General features: G+C 40.6%; 3 protein-coding genes across 3 annotated transcripts in view; 2 read left to right on the top strand and 1 right to left on the bottom strand.

Moving 5' to 3' along the window:
- The window catches only part of LOC144659369 (histamine H2 receptor-like), a 40,159-nt gene extending 31,456 nt beyond the window's left edge, over window positions 1–8,703 (bottom strand). Inside the window, exon 1 of the mRNA XM_078519779.1 lies at window positions 8,013–8,703. Coding sequence (XP_078375905.1) covers window positions 8,013–8,703 — 691 coding nt within the window. The remainder of the gene's footprint in view (window positions 1–8,012) is intronic.
- A 5,813-nt stretch (window positions 8,704–14,516) lies between these two features.
- Window positions 14,517–15,383, top strand: LOC144660866 (uncharacterized). Its single transcript, XM_078521595.1, has one exon. It carries the CDS (start codon window positions 14,517–14,519, stop codon window positions 15,381–15,383), a length of 867 nt encoding a protein of 288 aa, XP_078377721.1.
- Window positions 15,384–16,980: 1,597 nt separating this feature from the next.
- LOC144660041 (adenosine receptor A2a-like) lies at window positions 16,981–19,148 on the top strand. Its single transcript, XM_078520594.1, has one exon. The coding sequence runs from the start codon at window positions 17,507–17,509 to the stop codon at window positions 18,566–18,568; it is 1,062 nt and encodes a 353-aa protein (XP_078376720.1). The 5' UTR covers window positions 16,981–17,506; the 3' UTR covers window positions 18,569–19,148.
- Window positions 19,149–20,042: the final 894 nt, after the last annotated feature.

Below are 20,042 nucleotides of genomic sequence, written 5' to 3'. Positions count from 1 at the left end.
CAAATGTTTCTAAAAGCGCGTCAAGAATTTTCTGTTCTAACGTGGGATTTAACGATCGTCCTGTGAGTAACGTTCTACGCTCACAATTGCTTTAATCAGTTCTATACTGTCGTGGGTAGAGTATACCTGTCGATTATAGATAACATGCACAACTATTGCTTTAATCAGTTCTATACTGTCGTGGGTAGTGTATACCTGTCGGTTATAGATAACATGCAAAACTATTGCTTTAATCAGTTCTATACTGTCGTGGGTAGAGTATACCTGACGGTTATAGATAACATGCAAAACTATTGCCTAAATCAGTTCTATACTGTCGTGGGTAGAGTATACCTGTCGGTTATAGATAACATGCACAACTATTGCTTTAATCAGTTCTATACTGTCGTGGGTAGTGTATACCTGACGGTTATAGATAACATGCAAAGCTATTGCCTAAATCAGTTCTATACTGTCGTGGGTAGAGTATACCTGTTGGTTATAGATAACATGCACAACTATTGCTTTAATCAGTTCTATACTGTCGTGGGTAGAGTATACCTGACGGTTATAGATAACATGCTTAGCTATTGCTTTAATCAGTTCTATACTGTCGTGGGTAGAGTATACCTGTCGGTTATAGATAACATGCACAACTATTGCTTTAATCAGTTCTATACTGTCGTGGGTAGTGTATACCTGACGGTTATAGATAACATGCAAAGCTATTGCTTTAATCAGTTCTATACTGTCGTGGGTAGAGTATACCTGTCGGTTATAGATAACATGCACAACTATTGCCTAAATCAGTTCTATACTGTCATGGGTAGAGTATACCTGACGGTTATAGATAACATGCAAAGCTATTGCTTTAATCAGTTCTATACTGTCGTGGGTAGAGTATACCTGTCGGTTATAGATAACATGCACAACTATTGCTTTAATCAGTTCTATACTGTCGTGGGTAGAGTATACCTGACGGTTATAGATAACATGCAAAACTATTGCCTAAATCAGTTCTATACTGTCGTGGGTAGAGTATACCTGTCGGTTATAGATAACATGCACAACTATTGCTTTAATCAGTTCTATACTGTCATGGGTAGTGTATACCTGACGGTTATAGATAACATGCAAAGCTATTGCCTAAATCAGTTCTATACTGTCGTGGGTAGAGTATACCTGTCGGTTATAGATAACATGCACAACTATCGCTTTAATTAATCAGTTCTATACTGTCGTGGGTAGAGTATACCTGTCGGTTATAGATAACATGCACAACTATTGCTTTAATTAGTTCTATACTGTCGTGGGTAGAGAATACCTGACGGTTATAGATAACATGCCAAGCTATTGCTTTAATCAGTTCTATACTGTCGTGGGTAGTGTATACCTGACGGTTATAGATAACATGCAAAACTATTGCTTTAATCAGTTCTATACTGTCGTTGGTAGAGTATACCTGTCGGTTATAGATAACATGCACAACTATTGCTTTAATCAGTTCTATACTGTCGTGGGTAGAGTATACCTGACGGTTATAGATAACATGCAAAACTATTGCCTAAATCAGTTCTATACTGTCGTGGGTAGAGTATACCTGTCGGTTATAGATAACATGCACAACTATTGCTTTAATCAGTTCTATACTGTCATGGGTAGTGTATACCTGACGGTTATAGATAACATGCAAAGCTATTGCCTAAATCAGTTATATACTGTCGTGGGTAGAGTATACCTGTCGGTTATAGATAACATGCACAACTATCGCTTTAATCAGTTCTATACTGTCGTGGGTAGTGTATACCTGACGGTTATAGATAACATGCAAAGCTATTGCCTAAATCTGTTCTATACTGTCGTGGGTAGAGTATACCTGTCGGTTATAGATAACATGCAAAACTATTGCTTTAATCAGTTCTATACTGTCGTGGGTAGAGTTTACCTGTCGGTTATAGATCTATAACATGCACAACTATTGCTTTAATCAGTTCTATACTGTCGTGGGTAGAGTATACCTGTCGGATATAGATAACATGCAAAACTATTGCTTTAATCAGTTCTATACTTTCGTGGGTAGAGTTTACCTGTCGGTTATAGATAACATGCACAACTATTGCTTTAATCAGTTCTATACTGTCGTGGGTAGAGTATACCTGTCGGATATAGATAACATGCAAAGCTATTGCTTTAATCAGTTCTATACTGTCGTGGGTAGAGTATACCTGACGGTTATAGATAACATGCACAACTATCGCTTTAATCAGTTCTATACTGTCGTGGGTAGAGTATACCTGTCGGTTATAGATAACATGCACAACTATCGCTTTAATCAGTTCTATACTGTCGTGGGTAGAGTATACCTGACGGTTATAGATAACATGCACAACTATTGCTTTAATCAGTTCTTTTCTGTCGTGGGTAGAGTATACCTGTCGGTTATAGATAACATGCACAACTATCGCTTTAATCAGCTCTATACTGTCGTGGGTAGAGTATACCTGTCGGTTATAGATAACATGCACAACTATTGCCGAAATCAGTTCTATACTGTCGTGGGTAGAGTATACCTGTCGGTTATAGATAACATGCACAACTATTGCTTTAATCAGTTCTATACTGTCGTGGGTAGAGTATACCTGTCGGTTTTAGATAACATGCACAGCTATCGCTTTAATCAGTTCTATACTGTCGTAGGTAGTGTATACCTGACGATTATAGCTAACATGCAAAGCAATTGCTTTAATCAGACCTGAACTATCATGGGTAGAGTATACCTAATAGTCACAGATAACTGCAAATCTATGGCTTTAATCAGTCCTCTACTGTCATGGGTAACATATACCTGATTGTTTCAGATAACTTGCATGCAAAGCTTTTGCTTTAATCAGTCCTGAAATGTAATCAGTTCACTTGCAAATGCTAGGGCATTAATTAGTTTCCCCTTTATAATCAGTTCTTGTAAAAGAGGGTTTATTGTCAATAATAAAAGCAAGGAATGCTTCTTTTAAAACAAGGTCGATAGTTACATTGAGCCGAATTTGATGATCTATTTGAAGTGTATACGGCGACATTTTTTGTTCAAAACAGCACATCTAGACTTTCACATTTTCGGAACATTGTAACACATAGACACACCACCTTTATTTCTCCTCGGATTTATGAGGGTAGCTATAAATATTGTATTGTTCCTGCGAATTACTTTAGTAACATCGCCTGGAGAAGATCGAGAATTCAAGAATTAAAACTTACTTTGTAACCCAAAGTGACTTCGAAGCACCCTGACTCTTAAAGGTGTCATTACATTTACCAAAGAATTTCCTCAATTTGGACAATTGGACCTTGACGGCATCTTAAAGGTTACTTAAAGGGATTTGTGTTCTTCAATAGCTTTAAAAGGTTTTCATACGATATGAAGATTTTTATGATCTTTAAGTGCTATTTGAGTGCCTCTTAAAGATCAGGAAATCTGTCATTTTTTTCTGTGGGGTACCTTTAAGATACAATTTAAATACTTTTAAAGATACATATCCACCATTTTTTTGGAAAAGCTTTCTCTCAAAATCTTAATGATATGGGAAAATCTCATTTGCATTTACTTTCAACACACTTTATTAATATACACGACTACAAAAACTAGTTTCGTCCGAAGACCTCGTCAGTTGGTAGCCGTATGCTGTTAAAAATTTTAAATTTCAGACGACTTCATATAACATTGCACAAAGAATAACTCTAGTATCTAGGCAACTATAACGCTATATAACTCAAAAAAACAGAAAAAAAAAAATTTGCTAACGAAATCTAAAATAACAACCAGAATAGTATTAAACATAGCAGTAACTAAAAACAAAATACTTAATATATCTAAAGAATAGGAAAACAGAGTTCAGAGTTCAGTTTCTATTGTGCAATAAAATACAAAGAAATGCTTGTAGCTAGAATTTCATGATTGCGTGACAACCGCTCTCGGGATCCGGAAATACGCCCACTCTTCTTTCGTGTTGATTAGTTGATCCTCTTTGGTTTGATTGATCATCACCGATTCCGTGATCTCCCTCAACATCGCATCATTCTGAAACGTTCCTGTGACATTCATGGTGAAGCCTGCGATGTTACCTGCATGAATATCACAGCAATGTCTCCACAAGACAGAACTTTCCTCGCGCTGTTCAAGGGCTCTGAGATGTTCTTTGCCGCGAGTGTAAGCACTCCGGGATGTTTCGCCAATGTACTTATGGCGGCAAATCTGACAGACGAGCTCATAAGTAACACCTGTGCTACGACAAGACCCTTTTCCTCCAGTGCTACAGATCAGACAGTCGGTGTTATTGCACTGCCTTTCTTTAAACGGGTCTGACCTTTGCAGCATTCGTTTTAGGGTTAGGCCTGACTGCTCGATCACTTTGATTCTGAAGCCTGTTTCCTTGATCTCTTTCATGAACTGGTTTCTTAATTGAGATCGCGGTGTTGCTGGTACGAAGATCACACTATCGAAACCACCCTTTCTGTACCAGGTTTCTCGCTTTCCCCGCCTCTCCTCAGCTCGTTCTAGCTGTTTCCAACTTCTTGGTCGGTACAGTGGTTGTTCGCCGCTAGCATCTAGCTCAATCAGACGGTTGTAAGCTTTCAGTGCAGAACGTACCACTTCCGTTCTGAACTTCTGATCGTAGCCGGAGTACTGGAGGCGCAGCATCATGTGGTTCACATGGCTGACTGCAGTCTCCCAGGGAAGCTCTCTACTGCAGTTCAGAAGGATCCTCAGGATTTCTTGTGTGAGAACCGTTCTCTTACAGCTCCAGGGCAATGCTGACCTTGCATTGATCACACACTTCGAGGCCACATCCTTAGAATAAAACTCATGTAACACTACACACACCCCACTCTCTTCCTCTCCTCCACTTTCCATATTTCTCCTTTCCATCCAGACTCTCAAATCTAGTATGGGTAGCTTACCATCTTCATGTCGTGAAGGGTAATCAACCTCCAACTCAATTGATGAGTGAATGTTGTTGCCAATCTTCTGGACTAAAGCCATACATCTTCTATCGGCGCTGACGTCCCGTTCCTGCTCTGCCGCGCTGCCATCCTCGATCACCCTACCCTCACTCTCAACAAACTTGAGTCCTGCCTTGGGAGCGTTCACAATGACATTGATGTCATCAACATACCTCTTGTACATCCTCAACCTCAACCCGTTTTCATTCATCTTGATTTTAAACTGCCTGTCCCACCAGACCATGAACAACTGAGCTAAAACACCAGTAAGTTCAAGACCTATGGCACCCCCCTTTGACTGCAGTTTTATCTGCTTGTCGAACGTGTACACGTGGTTCTTCATAATGAAGGAGAGAACTATCTTTAGAGCCTCAGTGAAGCTGATCAAAACAGTGGCCCACCGGTTCGACCAGTTTGTGGAGCAGTATCAGCCTACAACAGAAATCTGTCCCATCTTATAAGTATGATCTTAACGGAAGTGTGGAAGAAGGAGGAGACTGTGTGCTTAAACACTGAAGAGATGTTGGCAGACTTCAGGAAGGTGAATAGTAACAACATCACTGAGGAAGTAATTATTGGCTCGGCTGATGTGAAGGCTTTGTACCCAAGTCTGGACATATCTTTTACAGTAGAGAAGGCGTGTGAAGTTTTCTACACGAGTGATGTACAAGTGGTCGGTGTAGACGCTGAGGAGCTAGGGTTATATCTAGCGCTGAACAGAACTGAAGCGGAGTTGAGAGATGTCGGGTTACTACAGTTCTGTCCACGGCGCAAGACCAACAGAGGCCGCCCACCCACTGTTACAGGCTGCGCCTTAGATGAGAGTAAGAGCAAGAGGTTCAAACCTTGGCTGCCACCAACTGAAATAGCTGATGAGGAAACCATCAGAAAGATGTTCACTGAGGCTCTAAAGATAGTTCTCTCCTTCATTATGAAGAACCACGTGTACACGTTCGACAAGCAGATAAAACTGCAGTCAAAGGGGGGTGCCATAGGTCTTGAACTTACTGGTGTTTTAGCTCAGTTGTTCATGGTCTGGTGGGACAGGCAGTTTAAAATCAAGATGAATGAAAACGGGTTGAGGTTGAGGATGTACAAGAGGTATGTTGATGACATCAATGTCATTGTGAACGCTCCCAAGGCAGGACTCAAGTTTGTTGAGAGTGAGGGTAGGGTGATCGAGGATGGCAGCGCGGCAGAGCAGGAACGGGACGTCAGCGCCGATAGAAGATGTATGGCTTTAGTCCAGAAGATTGGCAACAACATTCACTCATCAATTGAGTTGGAGGTTGATTACCCTTCACGACATGAAGATGGTAAGCTACCCATACTAGATTTGAGAGTCTGGATGGAAAGGAGAAATATGGAAAGTGGAGGAGAGGAAGAGAGTGGGGTGTGTGTAGTGTTACATGAGTTTTATTCTAAGGATGTGGCCTCGAAGTGTGTGATCAATGCAAGGTCAGCATTGCCCTGGAGCTGTAAGAGAACGGTTCTCACACAAGAAATCCTGAGGATCCTTCTGAACTGCAGTAGAGAGCTTCCCTGGGAGACTGCAGTCAGCCATGTGAACCACATGATGCTGCGCCTCCAGTACTCCGGCTACGATCAGAAGTTCAGAACGGAAGTGGTACGTTCTGCACTGAAAGCTTACAACCGTCTGATTGAGCTAGATGCTAGCGGCGAACAACCACTGTACCGACCAAGAAGTTGGAAACAGCTAGAACGAGCTGAGGAGAGGCGGGGAAAGCGAGAAACCTGGTACAGAAAGGGTGGTTTCGATAGTGTGATCTTCGTACCAGCAACACCGCGATCTCAATTAAGAAACCAGTTCATGAAAGAGATCAAGGAAACAGGCTTCAGAATCAAAGTGATCGAGCAGTCAGGCCTAACCCTAAAACGAATGCTGCAAAGGTCAGACCCGTTTAAAGAAAGGCAGTGCAATAACACCGACTGTCTGATCTGTAGCACTGGAGGAAAAGGGTCTTGTCGTAGCACAGGTGTTACTTATGAGCTCGTCTGTCAGATTTGCCGCCATAAGTACATTGGCGAAACATCCCGGAGTGCTTACACTCGCGGCAAAGAACATCTCAGAGCCCTTGAACAGCGCGAGGAAAGTTCTGTCTTGTGGAGACATTGCTGTGATATTCATGCAGGTAACATCGCAGGCTTCACCATGAATGTCACAGGAACGTTTCAGAATGATGCGATGTTGAGGGAGATCACGGAATCGGTGATGATCAATCAAACCAAAGAGGATCAACTAATCAACACGAAAGAAGAGTGGGCGTATTTCCGGATCCCGAGAGCGGTTGTCACGCAATCATGAAATTCTAGCTACAAGCATTTCTTTGTATTTTATTGCACAATAGAAACTGAACTCTGAACTCTGTTTTCCTATTCTTTAGATATATTAAGTATTTTGTTTTTAGTTACTGCTATGTTTAATACTATTCTGGTTGTTATTTTAGATTTCGTTAGCAAATTTTTTTTTTCTGTTTTTTGAGTTATATAGCGTTATAGTTGCCTAGATACTAGAGTTATTCTTTGTGCAATGTTATATGAAGTCGTCTGAAATTTAAAATTTTTAACAGCATACGGCTACCAACTGACGAGGTCTTCGGACGAAACTAGTTTTTGTAGTCGTGTATATTAATTAAGTGTGTTGAAAGTAAATGCAAATGAGATTTTCCCATATCATTATGATGTTCAGTAATACTTTCTTGGCTTCGGCGAACAGAATTTCACAAAGGCTTTCTCTCAAAGGTATAATTTTTTACTTAACCTTTAATATGCAAATTAAAGACTATTAAAGGAATCATTACATTTACCTTACCTTTAAGTAGAAAATTAAATTTCTTAAAGGAATTATTAACTTTAAGTTCCGATTTGGACCTTTAAGGTCTCTTAAAGGTCACTTAAAGGGAGCTTAGACCTTTAATAACTTTAAGAGATTTTAATGCTTAACTTAAAGATTTTTATTATCTTTAAGTGACATTTAATTTTATCTTAAAGATCAGGAAATTTGCCATTTCGCCCTGTGAAAGCCATTGGTAGAAAGCACAGCACAACAGCACCGACTACAAACACACATGTCTTAAGCGCTTTGCTCTCTCTAGCGAATCTTTTTACTTCTTCTTGCGGTAGCTGTTGAGTTATGATCATTTTTCGGTGGCGAATGGTTTCACGATACAATATGATGTAAGCGACGGCAATAAAAAGAATACACGAAATTAGAGCAAAGCCAAATAAAAAATTTAGAATTATTCTAAAGTTTTCGAACGGTTTAAACGCTACGCACGAAATGGAATAGAACCAAATTGCAATTACTGCGACCTTAATGTTTCTTGTTGTGACAAGGTAAGGATAGCGTATGGTAAATTTGATCGCAATTAGCCTCTCGCAAGTAAGTAACATCAGATGAAGACACGAACAAACAGAAAGGAGTCGTATACATGAATTGTGGATTTTGTATACGGAACAGGTAAAGCAGCCTTTGTCATATGCCGTCCACAGGATAAACGATGGCTGTACTGTGAGACCAGTTAAGATATCAGTTGCCGCTAAACAAGCCAGCAAGATGTTGGTGTTGCTCTGAAGTCTTGGTCTTCTTTTCACGGCCATTATCACCAGCACGTTGAGAAGAACTGTCAAGGGACAAGCAATGCTGTTAATGATGATGGTGATGATGTCATTTGCCTCAAGTGGCGCAGTTAGTGTTTCTTCTTCCATGGAAGACTTCAGTTGTTAACGATTGTAAAATTTAAACACGTACCGGTATTGTTGTAATTGGCCATGTTTTGGGACGACTGTTTAAAATTGTCTAAAGTTTACGGCTTTAGGCAGTCATGGTATTAATATTCACTTCAGTGCTACGAATTAATCCCTGACTAACTGTGTTAGCTGACTCCAAATGCTATTTTAGCATTTGTTCCCATACAGATTAACTCGTTTGTAAAGAAACATTTTAGTCCCTTTCTTACCGCTTTAGGTAGTCATGGTTTTTAATACTTTTAGTTTGAATATTAAAATATTGTTATACGAATTAATTCCAGATCAATTATGTTCGCCGATTCCAAATGCTTTTTCAGCATGTGTTCCCAGGCAGTTTAAAAGGAAACTGTCACGGGAATTTTAATTTTAAGTTTGTGAAAAGGTCTTCAAGGACATCAAGGATGAAGACATCAAATAAAATAAATTAAAGGATGAATGGAGTCATAATAACTTTTAGGTGTTTTTTCAGTCCACTAGCACAAAACTTGAACAAATCAGTCTGATCTTCACAAGTTGAGATTTAGGGTGCGTTTCGTTGGGAAAAATCCAAATCCGGAATCTTGATCCAAAAACGGATTTTGCGTTTCTTTACCTATATCCGAAAATGGATTAATCTTGGATCAATAATTTGAAGAATCCACACTTCGAGTGGATACATCAGATCATATCTGAATCCGGATTTTTAGGATTCATGATCCGTGCGTTTCTTTGGGAAAGGATTCGAAAAAAGTACCTTGGCCCAGCGGTCTTTGCTGTGAAAATACAGGTTCGCTCTTTGTAAACACTGCCATACGGAAAGTTTTAGGCGGTTATTTCGATCAAAATACAAAAATATTTCACGATAAAAGGAAACGGTAGCTTCAGATAGGTATGTAGTATCATTTTAAACGGAATACAGGTTTTCTAGAACAGCCATTTTGTGCCAACGGAAGTTGTATCCTTTTGAAATTGTCACGAGTGAAATTTGCACTGATCATTTTGCAATCATTCTCAATCTCGAGCCCAGAGTGTCTCCCGGCTCCCACACAGCGGTCAAACGCAAAAATTACGTCACCTCCGGTTTTCGGCGCCTCGAACTTTTCTGAGAATTTGTCTCGAAAGTGTGCAAACTTTTGTAGGAAACTGTTAAAGAAATGGTACGGTGAAAGAACAGTTCAAGCTGGGACACTCAGTGGAGATGAATTATCAAATTTCCAATCCATAAGCAGCGTATAAACCTTAACTTTACAGCAACGGCGTTAACTTTTGGCTTTAAAGCGAAAGTTTTCGGAAGATTTAAGACTTTGTATGGAAAATTTTGGCGGGAATTACACAGGAACTGCGCACGCGCGCTGCGTTTGACCGCTGTGTGCCCGGCTCCGCGGTCCGTCAGCGGTTGGTCAGCGGTAGGGTCGCCGGTACACACTCAATCTCGAGCCCAGAGTGACCCCCGGCTCCGCGATCCCTCAGCGGTTGGTCAGCGGTAGGGTCGCCGGGACTCACTCTGGGCAATCTCCAATCTCGATCCCAGAGTGTCTCCCGGCTCCGCGGTCCGTCAGTGGTTGGTCAGCGGTAGGGTCGCCGGTAGACACTCTGGGAAACTGAAATGTATTTCTTTTTTTCTATTGGCCCTCACAGAACAATAGAAATCAACACGGAAGTCTGAAAATCTTCCCGGAAGTAAACCAAACCGGAAACCCTGGAAAAACATTTTTTTTTGTTTTCTGTGGTCAAATGTTTTGAAGTATCAGCTTAATTTTGTAAAAACACCTAAGAAATCGTGATGTGGCTCTAAATAAATGAAGTATTTTCTAATTCTTTCCTTCTCTTTGAGCGTAAAAGATACCATGAATAAAAAAGGACTGAAAAACTGAATATGGCAGACAGTGCACGATTCAAAATAATTACTAATGACGCAGAATTTGAACAAAACGCGTTGTTGTTTTGCTGAAGAAAATGAATTGTACAAAAATCATAACACACGTGTGCACGTGCTAAGTCGCCAAAATGCTAATTACGCCTTTTTAATAGCGTTGAACTGTGTGCGTGTGGCCTTCAACGTCTTTATTAATATCACCGCCATTCAACGAGGAAAAAAATATTTGCTCGAAAACATGCAACCTATCCTGAAAAGATGCGCTGTCAGCGAAAAGCCTTTCCAAACAAAAGTATGCGAAAGTCGCCAAACAAAATTTTTTTATGAACAGAACAATAGCTTGTCTGTGCGCTGTGTATGATGTAAATTTCTTAGCTGTCCTCGAAAAAACAACAACTGACACACGCACGCAGTCTTCACGGACGGAATCCTGGAAGGCTAACAACACCTTTGATTTAAAACAAACTTAGCAGAATGCTCAAGAAAGAGACTTAAGGAAATCAAAACACCAGACGCATTTTTGTTAACTCTCTCTTTTGTTAACTGCAGGACGTTATTGTTACTTTTGTTGAATCAATAAACACCAGTAATACTGTAGTTCAACTTTCTCGATTTACTTCCGTTCTGGGAAATTTACTTCCGCTTGGAACTACGAGCATGCGCAATAAAAAACGGAAGACCAAGGTTCTTCCTGAAATCGACCTGAAATTGATCTGATCGATTCCAGTTTCCCAGAGTCCATCCCATACCGCTGACCGACTAGATGGACTCTGGGCTCGAGATTGGGAACGAGTGTGATGGACTGGGTTTCTAGAAGGCAACCGCTGACCTATCAAACCTATTCCCCAGGCCTCCTCGGCTCCTTTGACTGAAATGAGGGCAAAATGCATCTGGGAGGCTTTGGACGCCATAAATAAAGTCAGATTGTGCTTTTTAACACAAAATTATACAAATAATCAGTTTAAAATAATACTAGCAGTGCTTTTGGGGATAAAATGCAGAAAAAAATGCTCGCGAAGCCAAATAATGCCAAAAAAATGCTAGCACCAACGGTATAAAAAGAGCCTACCTTATTATAGGAATATAACGAGACATTTTAACAACGCGAACAAAATTTACGCGTAACAAAATTAACGCGAATTTAGGAAAAGTTCTGGTCAAATGCTTATAGTAAAAAAGCTAACATACATAAAATTAACGCGAATTCTTGAAATTCGCGTTAATAACATGTATCGTTAATGTCCTATAATAAGGTAGACGAAAACCGCCATGTAAACAGTCTTCCGGGATGAAATGTAATGTAATGTAAGCAAGGGCGAGATGAACTCAACTCGGGCGGCACGACTTACGTCCCGGCATCCCGGGATGAGCACGTTCGTGTAAAATTTTTTTTTCATCCCGGGACGAAACTCAACTCGCCGGTTCTCATGTAAAGAGGCCCTAGGTCGGCTACTGTGGTGACCTATGTGATCGTTTAATAACATGCATGATAGCATGGGACTAACTATTTAGCACTCAGTTGATGTAGTGATCCCATAATAGATTGTTGTAAAGCGCAAGTAAAGCTTGAGTTAATTTTATTAGCTTTTCGCTACCTAGCTTCAAGGTCGGTTTAACCACCTTTAACAACCTTTATTTGACGGTTTAAAGTTGGATAACAAACTTTAATTCAGATTTAACCAGCTTTAATTCCACGCGAATTCCAATTTTCATGCACAGTCACAATATAAACTAAACTATTTCAATTTTAATGGATTGCTATCGGTTGTCATCAATTTCTAACGATCATTCGGTGGGTACTTTGCGAAATTAAATTGAAATTTGACGGCAAATGACACTTAGTGAAATGCTGAGAACTTTGCAAATTACAGCAGATGAAATGAAAGTTAAAAATGCAAATAGTCGGCAGGCCCGTAGGCTGGGGGGGTTCGGGGGGTTCGGACGAACCCCCCCACCGCCTGAAAAGGTCCGGTCTGAATGGTGTAGCATTAATGTACCGGTCTGAATGGTACAGCATTAAAGGTCCGGTCTGAATGGTACAGCATACATATGGCCTACGCGCATAATAAAATAAAAATAAAAACATACTGACGTTATTTGTATTGATTTTCAACAATATCGACTAATTTTCAAACGTTTCTCGTGTATTCTCCTCTTTTTCGGTTTTCAGACTGGAACCATTAGCAAAGTGTGACTAAAGTTATAACTGATGTTGATTTCACCGATTTGAATATGTCGCGGTCGTATAAATAAATTAAATATATCTGAAGCTAAGCTCTGAAGCCTAACGCAAACAATATAATTGACATCCAATTCCCCTGGACAGCGTGACATTGTGGAAAGTAGAGAAAAGAAGGAAATTAAAATAAATGACTTTGAATCACGTCATGACGGTAGCGGGGTAAACAAAATTCTTATTTAAAAGCCATCAGGATAAGGCCAGCTGGCAAACGAATAAGTACATGAGATAGTGCGCTCTGAGTCCTTAAATTCTCGTTCTCACTGATTTTGGAGAGTTGTGGCTTCCTATCTTTAATTTCTTGCTGTTGCTTAAAATTTATTTATCTCTTTGTCTTAATATTTTTAAGTGAAAAATTTATTTAGGATGCCGAAGGGTTTTCTCGGTCTAGGGCCCAACGTCTATCTTTGAACGGTCGTGGCCTGAAGCAAGTGGTCGCCATTTTGTGCTTACAGAACATCGAGTGCATCAAGAACATCGGCGTTTACACCAGGAAACTGCTATCGATTTGTTTTGTTATTCGTAAACGAAGGTAGTATGGGGCGTCGCGAGCAAAACGAACGAGAAAGGAAACGAGCAGCTGCTTCATGCCATATGTTAGATCGATTTATGTCGTCAAAGAAGCCAAAACAAGATGAGACGTCCTGGTCAGAGTCAACGTCGTTAGAGAGTGATACGATCAAAGCCCGGCTGAGTCTACTCTGGTGGCCTCAGCCCCTAGTACTAGTGGAGAATTATCTGTATGTGGTGACGATCTTGTGCACCGGCCTCAAGACTACAACTGGAAAATCTTCTTCAGTAACGGTATTTTTTTTTAAATTAGTGGGACACTGGTAACTAATGGTCCGTTCTAAAAGAAAACGAACCTACCCGGGCAAAAACCAGCCTACGGGCCTGTAGTCGGTACATGGACAAGTGGCACTTGGAGAGAGTGTTGAAATCGGGAACTTTCGCGAAATAGAAATGGAAAATTAAATATGCAAATTTGGTGAAATGGCAATTACTGAAATCAGGAACTTTTGCGAAATTGTACTTTGCATGGCAAAAAAAAAACGAATTTGCGAAATTATACATTGTCAAGTTTCTTATCGAGGCGTTTACGTAATGAACGACGGATGAGCGAACGCGAGGAGATTTTAGTAGGGGGTACCTGGTAACCCATTTTTTGCGCTTATATTCTATATACGATCGTCGATACTGGCCTGATGTTTGTATTAACACGCGATCTCATTTAGACTTTGTGTTAGATGTTTTTTTTGTAAAATTTTGCGAAGTATCACATCGTTATAAATTTGGCGACTGGATTTTCACGAAGTTCAGCGTCCATTTAACATTTCTGCGATTTTTAGACTGATTTGCATAGTAGTCTCAAGTAAAACTTTGCTTAGCGAGTAAAAACACTTGTATGGGAAAAAATTAAAGAACATTTGTGATGGGAAATTAGCTTTAAACCGATGAAAAAGGCAATTTCGAATTCGGTACAACTCCATTAGCTAACAGCTCTTTTCCATAAATTTCAATTTAAACTGCTCGGAAAAAATACACTGTATGGAAAATGTAGTATGCATGGAAACATTTGCACTCTCAAGAGCCGACGTTAATTAATCTTCTTGTTTTTACAGTATTTAATGCAATTTGAGAGACAGTAAACTTTACCTTACGATATCGTCGACAATCATGGCCAACAACTCCAGCTCAAATTTTACAAACATTACCAACAAGTTGACAAATATTAGCAAGGAAGGCGAAGCACCAAATACTCTGTACGAGATTAATTGTATCATCACCGTCATCATTAACAGCATCACTTGTCCCTTGACAGTTCTGCTCAACGTGTTGGTGATAATGGCCGTGAAAAGAAGACCAAGGCTCCAGAGCAACACCAACATCTTGCTGGCCTGTTTAGCGACAACTGATGTATTTACTGGACTCGTAGTGCAACCATCGTTTATCGTGTGGAAAATATACATCGAGTTGCTTGGTATGACCGATTCTGAAACGTTATTCATTTTTCACAGGACTTGTATACGTACTGCGTCTGTTTGTTCGTGTCTTCATCTGATGTTAGCAACTTGCGAAAGACTTATTGCGATCAAATTTACTATGAACTATCCTTACCTTGTCACAAAACGAAACATTAAGGTGGCAGTGATCGCAGTTTGGATCGTTGCTCTCTTATGTGGGGTATCCAGTGTAATAAACAGTGACGCAATATTAACGTTATTTAGCATTTTCGTTGCTTTTACCTTTATTTCGTGCATTCTTTTCATTTTATTTTCTAACTTGATTTTATATCGTGAAACTCTTCGCCACCAGAAGAAGATCAAAACTCAACAGCTGCCCCAAGAAGAAGTGGAACAATTCGTCAAAGAAAGCAAGGCGCTCAAGACAACTGTGTTTGTAGTTGGTGCTGTTATGCTGTGCTTTGCACCAGTGTTTTTATTCCTCGTGTCATTTGTTGTGGGACTGTTCCAAGCCTCAGTCTCAGTGTTTTTACCGTGGGTCCGCTCGTTTTTAATAAAAACTCAATTCTTAATCCACTGATTTACTGCTGGCGACAGAAAGAAATGAGAAAGTTCGTATTTCGATTACAAACCCAAGTTGTGCATCCCGCTAATTAAAAAAAAATCAATTAAAAAGTGAAGACAGTGGATACGAAATTTTTTGTTCGTGTAAAAGATACACATGTAAATTGATTCAGGTCACGACAAATGCAAGTATCATCGTTCCTTTGTTGTAAATAATCACTACTGGTTGTGGCAAATAAATGTTAAGAAATAATGCTGCAAGAAATTGCGTCCAGTCCAGTGTCAGAAGTCGCTAGGGAGGAAGCTGTCTAAAAGTGGAAAGATAATCTTAATTTTTTGGTGGGGGGGGGGGGGGAGGGTGGAGTGGAGTATACGAGAGGAACTGACGAGCACGGCACTTTACCTCCCCCCCCTCCCCCTTTTTCGCATTTTTAGAAGCCAAAATTGAAACTGATAACCCTCCTTTGGCAACAAGACTGTTTGTTTCTGTGGTTCATCAAATCCAGCACAAAAAAGTAGGTCGTTGGGCCGCCTTTAAGTTAATTTTCCAACAAGTGTACACAAAACCAATAGAGAGATCTAGATTCTGGCGGCAAATCCCATTCATGTAATATACTTTGCATGACATGCTTGCTGAGCAACCAGTCAAAAGTCCCTTAGCCTTTTGCCATTAGTAAGCTAGCCAGTGAAATGGCTATAGACGCTTTATATGGTAATATTTTCTTTGCCCTGCCATGTCCCTAGCTGTCCGTCTTTGGTTCGCGTGGCTTTGTTGCCCGGTGCACGCGAAAACTGGACCCCGATCTGCGTTTCAAGTACCGCGTTCTTCATCGACGAAATGAGCCTGGGTACGATAAAGCTCTTTGCAACAAACATCAACAAAGACAACACTGAGTTTGGGTTATTTGACTTTGGTGAAGAAAATGTTTGCTAATTATCATGATTATTCAAAACAGTTAATTTACAAAATCATTAAAACATTTTGTCATTTCGCAAATTATGTATTACTGGAATATTATAGGTACAAAATTGGTTAATTTGGGTCGCAGGTTGTTTTTTAATCTGTGAATAAAATATAATGCTTACCCTTTTGAATAATTAATGTCACGTAATTTCCTTCTGAATCCTGAGTATTGTTTTCAAGCAGGAAATATTAAGTGAGGAAAATTAAAATATTTGACAGCCATTTCAAATAGCCATCGCTTTTTTAGCAGTTTTATGTCTCAAATTGTCATTTTTATCAGCTATCCGCTTACAAACAGCCCTACATTGTTCTAACGCAAAATTATTTTCACAATATATTCTTTTTCTTTTCTAATGCACGTGTCTAAATAGGGGTCTTTCCTCAAATACAAAAAGAAAATTGCCGGAGCAATCCAATTTTCAATATTTGATTGACAAGCAGTCAGGTAAGACATTTGATAACTCAAACAAAACCGTTTCGCGTGTTGGCGTAGAGCAGGTTGTTTCTTTGGTATTCAAATGCGTGTCAAGAGATAAATAGCGCATTGACAGTCCCATAATTAACGCTTTTGTTGTGCACGGGTGGAAGCGAAATATCATCCTGTGTTTTCAAGTGGGTGTTCAATTCATATGGGGAAACTCGATTTTACTCAATGGTTTTTGGTTCAGGCTAAGGTAAACGACGGTCAGAGGCGACGATTTACTGTATTTTTGATACACGGGAAGCTGTCTGAGTGCGTGTTCGTCGTCTTTTTTGAAAACTGGAAAGTTTTAACCATATTTATATTTCGGTTCAGTGCAAATATTGCGCCGGAACAGAAAGGCGATTAGAAGAGTCTTTTCATGGAAACATGGACGACAAAACTTTAGCCAAGAGGGAATTGATAGAGTTTATTAGTCACTTTGTATCGACGAACTAAACAGTGCAGTTTTGGAAACTGTTTGGTTGGAACTTCAGGGAACTTGAGGTAAAAACACAAACCCCTATAGTTGATTTTGTAGACAGAAGAGAGCAGTTCCCTGTTTGAGGACGAACGCCGGGGTATTTATCACGCAGCAAAATACTGTGGGTGTTTCATTCTTCTACTAAACGACGCTGTAACTTTATTCAAAAGGAAGTTTACTGAAAAAAAGTTCATAAATAATACAGATATCTTTCTGTTAATAACATTTGACATGGATGTGGCATTTAACAACACAGAAAATGTTGACACTGATGGTAAATATCAAACCAGCTCTGTTATTACAGCCGTTTGTTTAATCGTGATATCTGCCTTGGCTTTTGGCGGGAATTTGCTTGTGTTGGCCGCTGTTGCGATCAACCGAAATCTTCGCTCCATTTCAGACCTCTTTTTGGCGAATTTGGCCGTGGCGGACTTGTGCCAAGCGGCTATGGCGATTCCTCTTCGTGTCGCAGTTCTTCTCGAAGCTAGCCACGAACGTTCAATTTCATGTCACGTGGTTGTTTGTTTTGCGATACTTTTTGGAGGTGCTTCGAACATTAACATTCTGCTCGTAAGCGTAGATAGATTCATAGCCATAAAATGGCCATTCAATTACAATAGCTGGGTTACAATGAAGTTGTTCATTTGTTCCCTTGCCATAAGCTGGTTATCTCTGATTGTGTTTGCAATTTTACCCCTTGTGGGGTGGGGAAGGTCTGAAGGAACGTCATCTCCGACGTGTCGTTTTACCGCGACCTTAAACAGAGAGTACGTCGCTACTGGCTATGTTCTCATTCACGGATTTCCATTAATCACCATTATAATCTTCTACCTCTTTATCCTGAAAGCGTCATTTCGACATTCGCGCGCTATCGCGGCCCAGGAATTCAGCTTGAGGACAAACAATTCACTGCCTAACGAAATCTCGATTACACACGAAGAATTTAGCACAAACGGGGAACAGATTCGGGAAAAACCTCGAGATAACCTTCCTCACATACGTCTACGTAACCGCGTTGTTAACAGCAACAGGCGCGGGAAAGGTGCCCGGATGATCGCTGTCTTGTTAGGTGTATTCATCATTCTTGTGCTGCCAATCATCGTGATTGACGTGGTGGAGATGTGGAAGGCGCCGTTTGCTCCGCCTGCTGTGGTCAATGCCACAGTCTGTTTGATTTACGCCAACTCAGGAGTGAATGTTTTTATCTACGCCGGCTGGAATACAGAGTACAAAAGAACGTTTCGTCTTGTTTTAGTTGCTCTTTGGAACTTGCTGACAAGTCCTTTTTCCTGAATGTAGATGAGAGGATGGGAAAACTCAAGTTCACTCAGAGCATTCATTTAGCCCGTTATTAAACGCAGGGAAGCAATCAAAACTCGCAAGAATACGAAGCAAACAAGCGCGGGAAAATGACATGCAACCGTTGCCGAGGTATGCAACGCTGACAAGCAATAAAAAATTCTGCTCCTGATTGGTTATCTCAAAGCACGCTTCACGTTTTTTAATCCATTAATCCGCCACATTCATTCCACAGTCAAACGAAAACTGCTCAGATGCTATGTCATGATCAGTCTATCATTCCCTTTTGTTTCAACTCGGAGGCCTGGGTCACGACTGGAGAGCCTCTACCTCTTATGTTCGACGTAATCGTCATTCTCTGGGTCTCTCATCTCTGGGCGAGAAATGAGACCCTGAGGACGAGGTTGGTTTGGCACGCAGAAGCAAAATGGCGACGATCAAGAGAGGGGATGGAAAAGAAGCCGACAAATCTCCATCAGAAATTCATATTATTTTCACAAACAAGGTCCTCAATAATAGCAGAAGAACTTGCTTTCAGAACTTCGACGAATGAATGCATGAAATGCTACCGTCTCTGCCTCGTCCCCAGGCGCCGATTGGCCGGACGTTGAGGCGGTAAGGCGGGAAAACAGGGAGCGCGGGGTTTGATGGTTAGGGAGCGAGCCGCGGAGCGCGTCCGCTTCCCCGTCCGCATCAGGCCCAGAACGCCAAGCGAACCGTGCACGTCAGTCCCACAACACCAAGCGAACCGTGCACGACCAAGGACGAGGACGCCTGGGGACGAGGCAGCTACCGTCTAATAAAATGTAAGGCCTTCGTCGAAACGGAAAATCTAAAACTGACTTGGCACACGCCACGTTTATCGCGCATTTTATTAATTCCAATTGGCTTTGTGATGTACTTGTACGTTACTTGTGATATTAAACTCCTACTTAGTTACGTCATTGACTGTGTTAACTTCGTTCGAGTTCTTACACGAATTCGGAGATTATAATTATGGGCACTTGATTTGAACAAGTCCGCTTTGTTATACCAACGTCCCGGGGGGGGGGGGGCACTCAAAAAAGTTTTATACGGGGAGGCTCCGCCCCGAGGTCTGACCCCTTACTCTTTTATATACCATTTTTGACAGAAATTGTACCCCTTTCGTATATCTTTTACTGAAAAAGGGTACCCCTTCATATACCTAAAAGACATGGCATGGACTTAGAACAGGACGTTTTCTTGTCATTTTCACGTGGCGCTCAAAACATTAAAATAATATAGCCGTAAATTGCGTCTGTTCGAAATATTTAAATTAAAGGCCCTTTTAAATACCTAAATGACAGATTTCCATACCCTTTCGTATACCAAAACTTGTAAAATCCCTACCCTTTCATATACCTTAAGCCTGAAAAAGGTACCCCTTTCGGGCGGAGCCTCCCCGTATAGGCCATTATAGGGAGTACCCCCCCCCCCCCCGGGACCA

Source organism: Oculina patagonica, chromosome 7, assembly GCF_052425735.1.
Source record: "Oculina patagonica isolate OP01 chromosome 7, crgOcupat, whole genome shotgun sequence".
In the NCBI taxonomy this organism is placed as follows: Eukaryota; Metazoa; Cnidaria; class Anthozoa; order Scleractinia; family Oculinidae; genus Oculina; species Oculina patagonica.
The sequence above is the reverse complement of the archived record's forward strand: the minus strand, read 5'-3'. Positions and strand labels throughout refer to the sequence as shown.

Excerpts from the sequence above, each read along its gene's own strand:
- LOC144660866 (XM_078521595.1), top strand. The coding sequence starts at position 14,517 with ATGGCCAACAACTCCAGCTCAAATTTTACAAACATTACCAACAAGTTG.
- LOC144660041 (XM_078520594.1), top strand. The coding sequence starts at position 17,507 with ATGGATGTGGCATTTAACAACACAGAAAATGTTGACACTGATGGTAAA.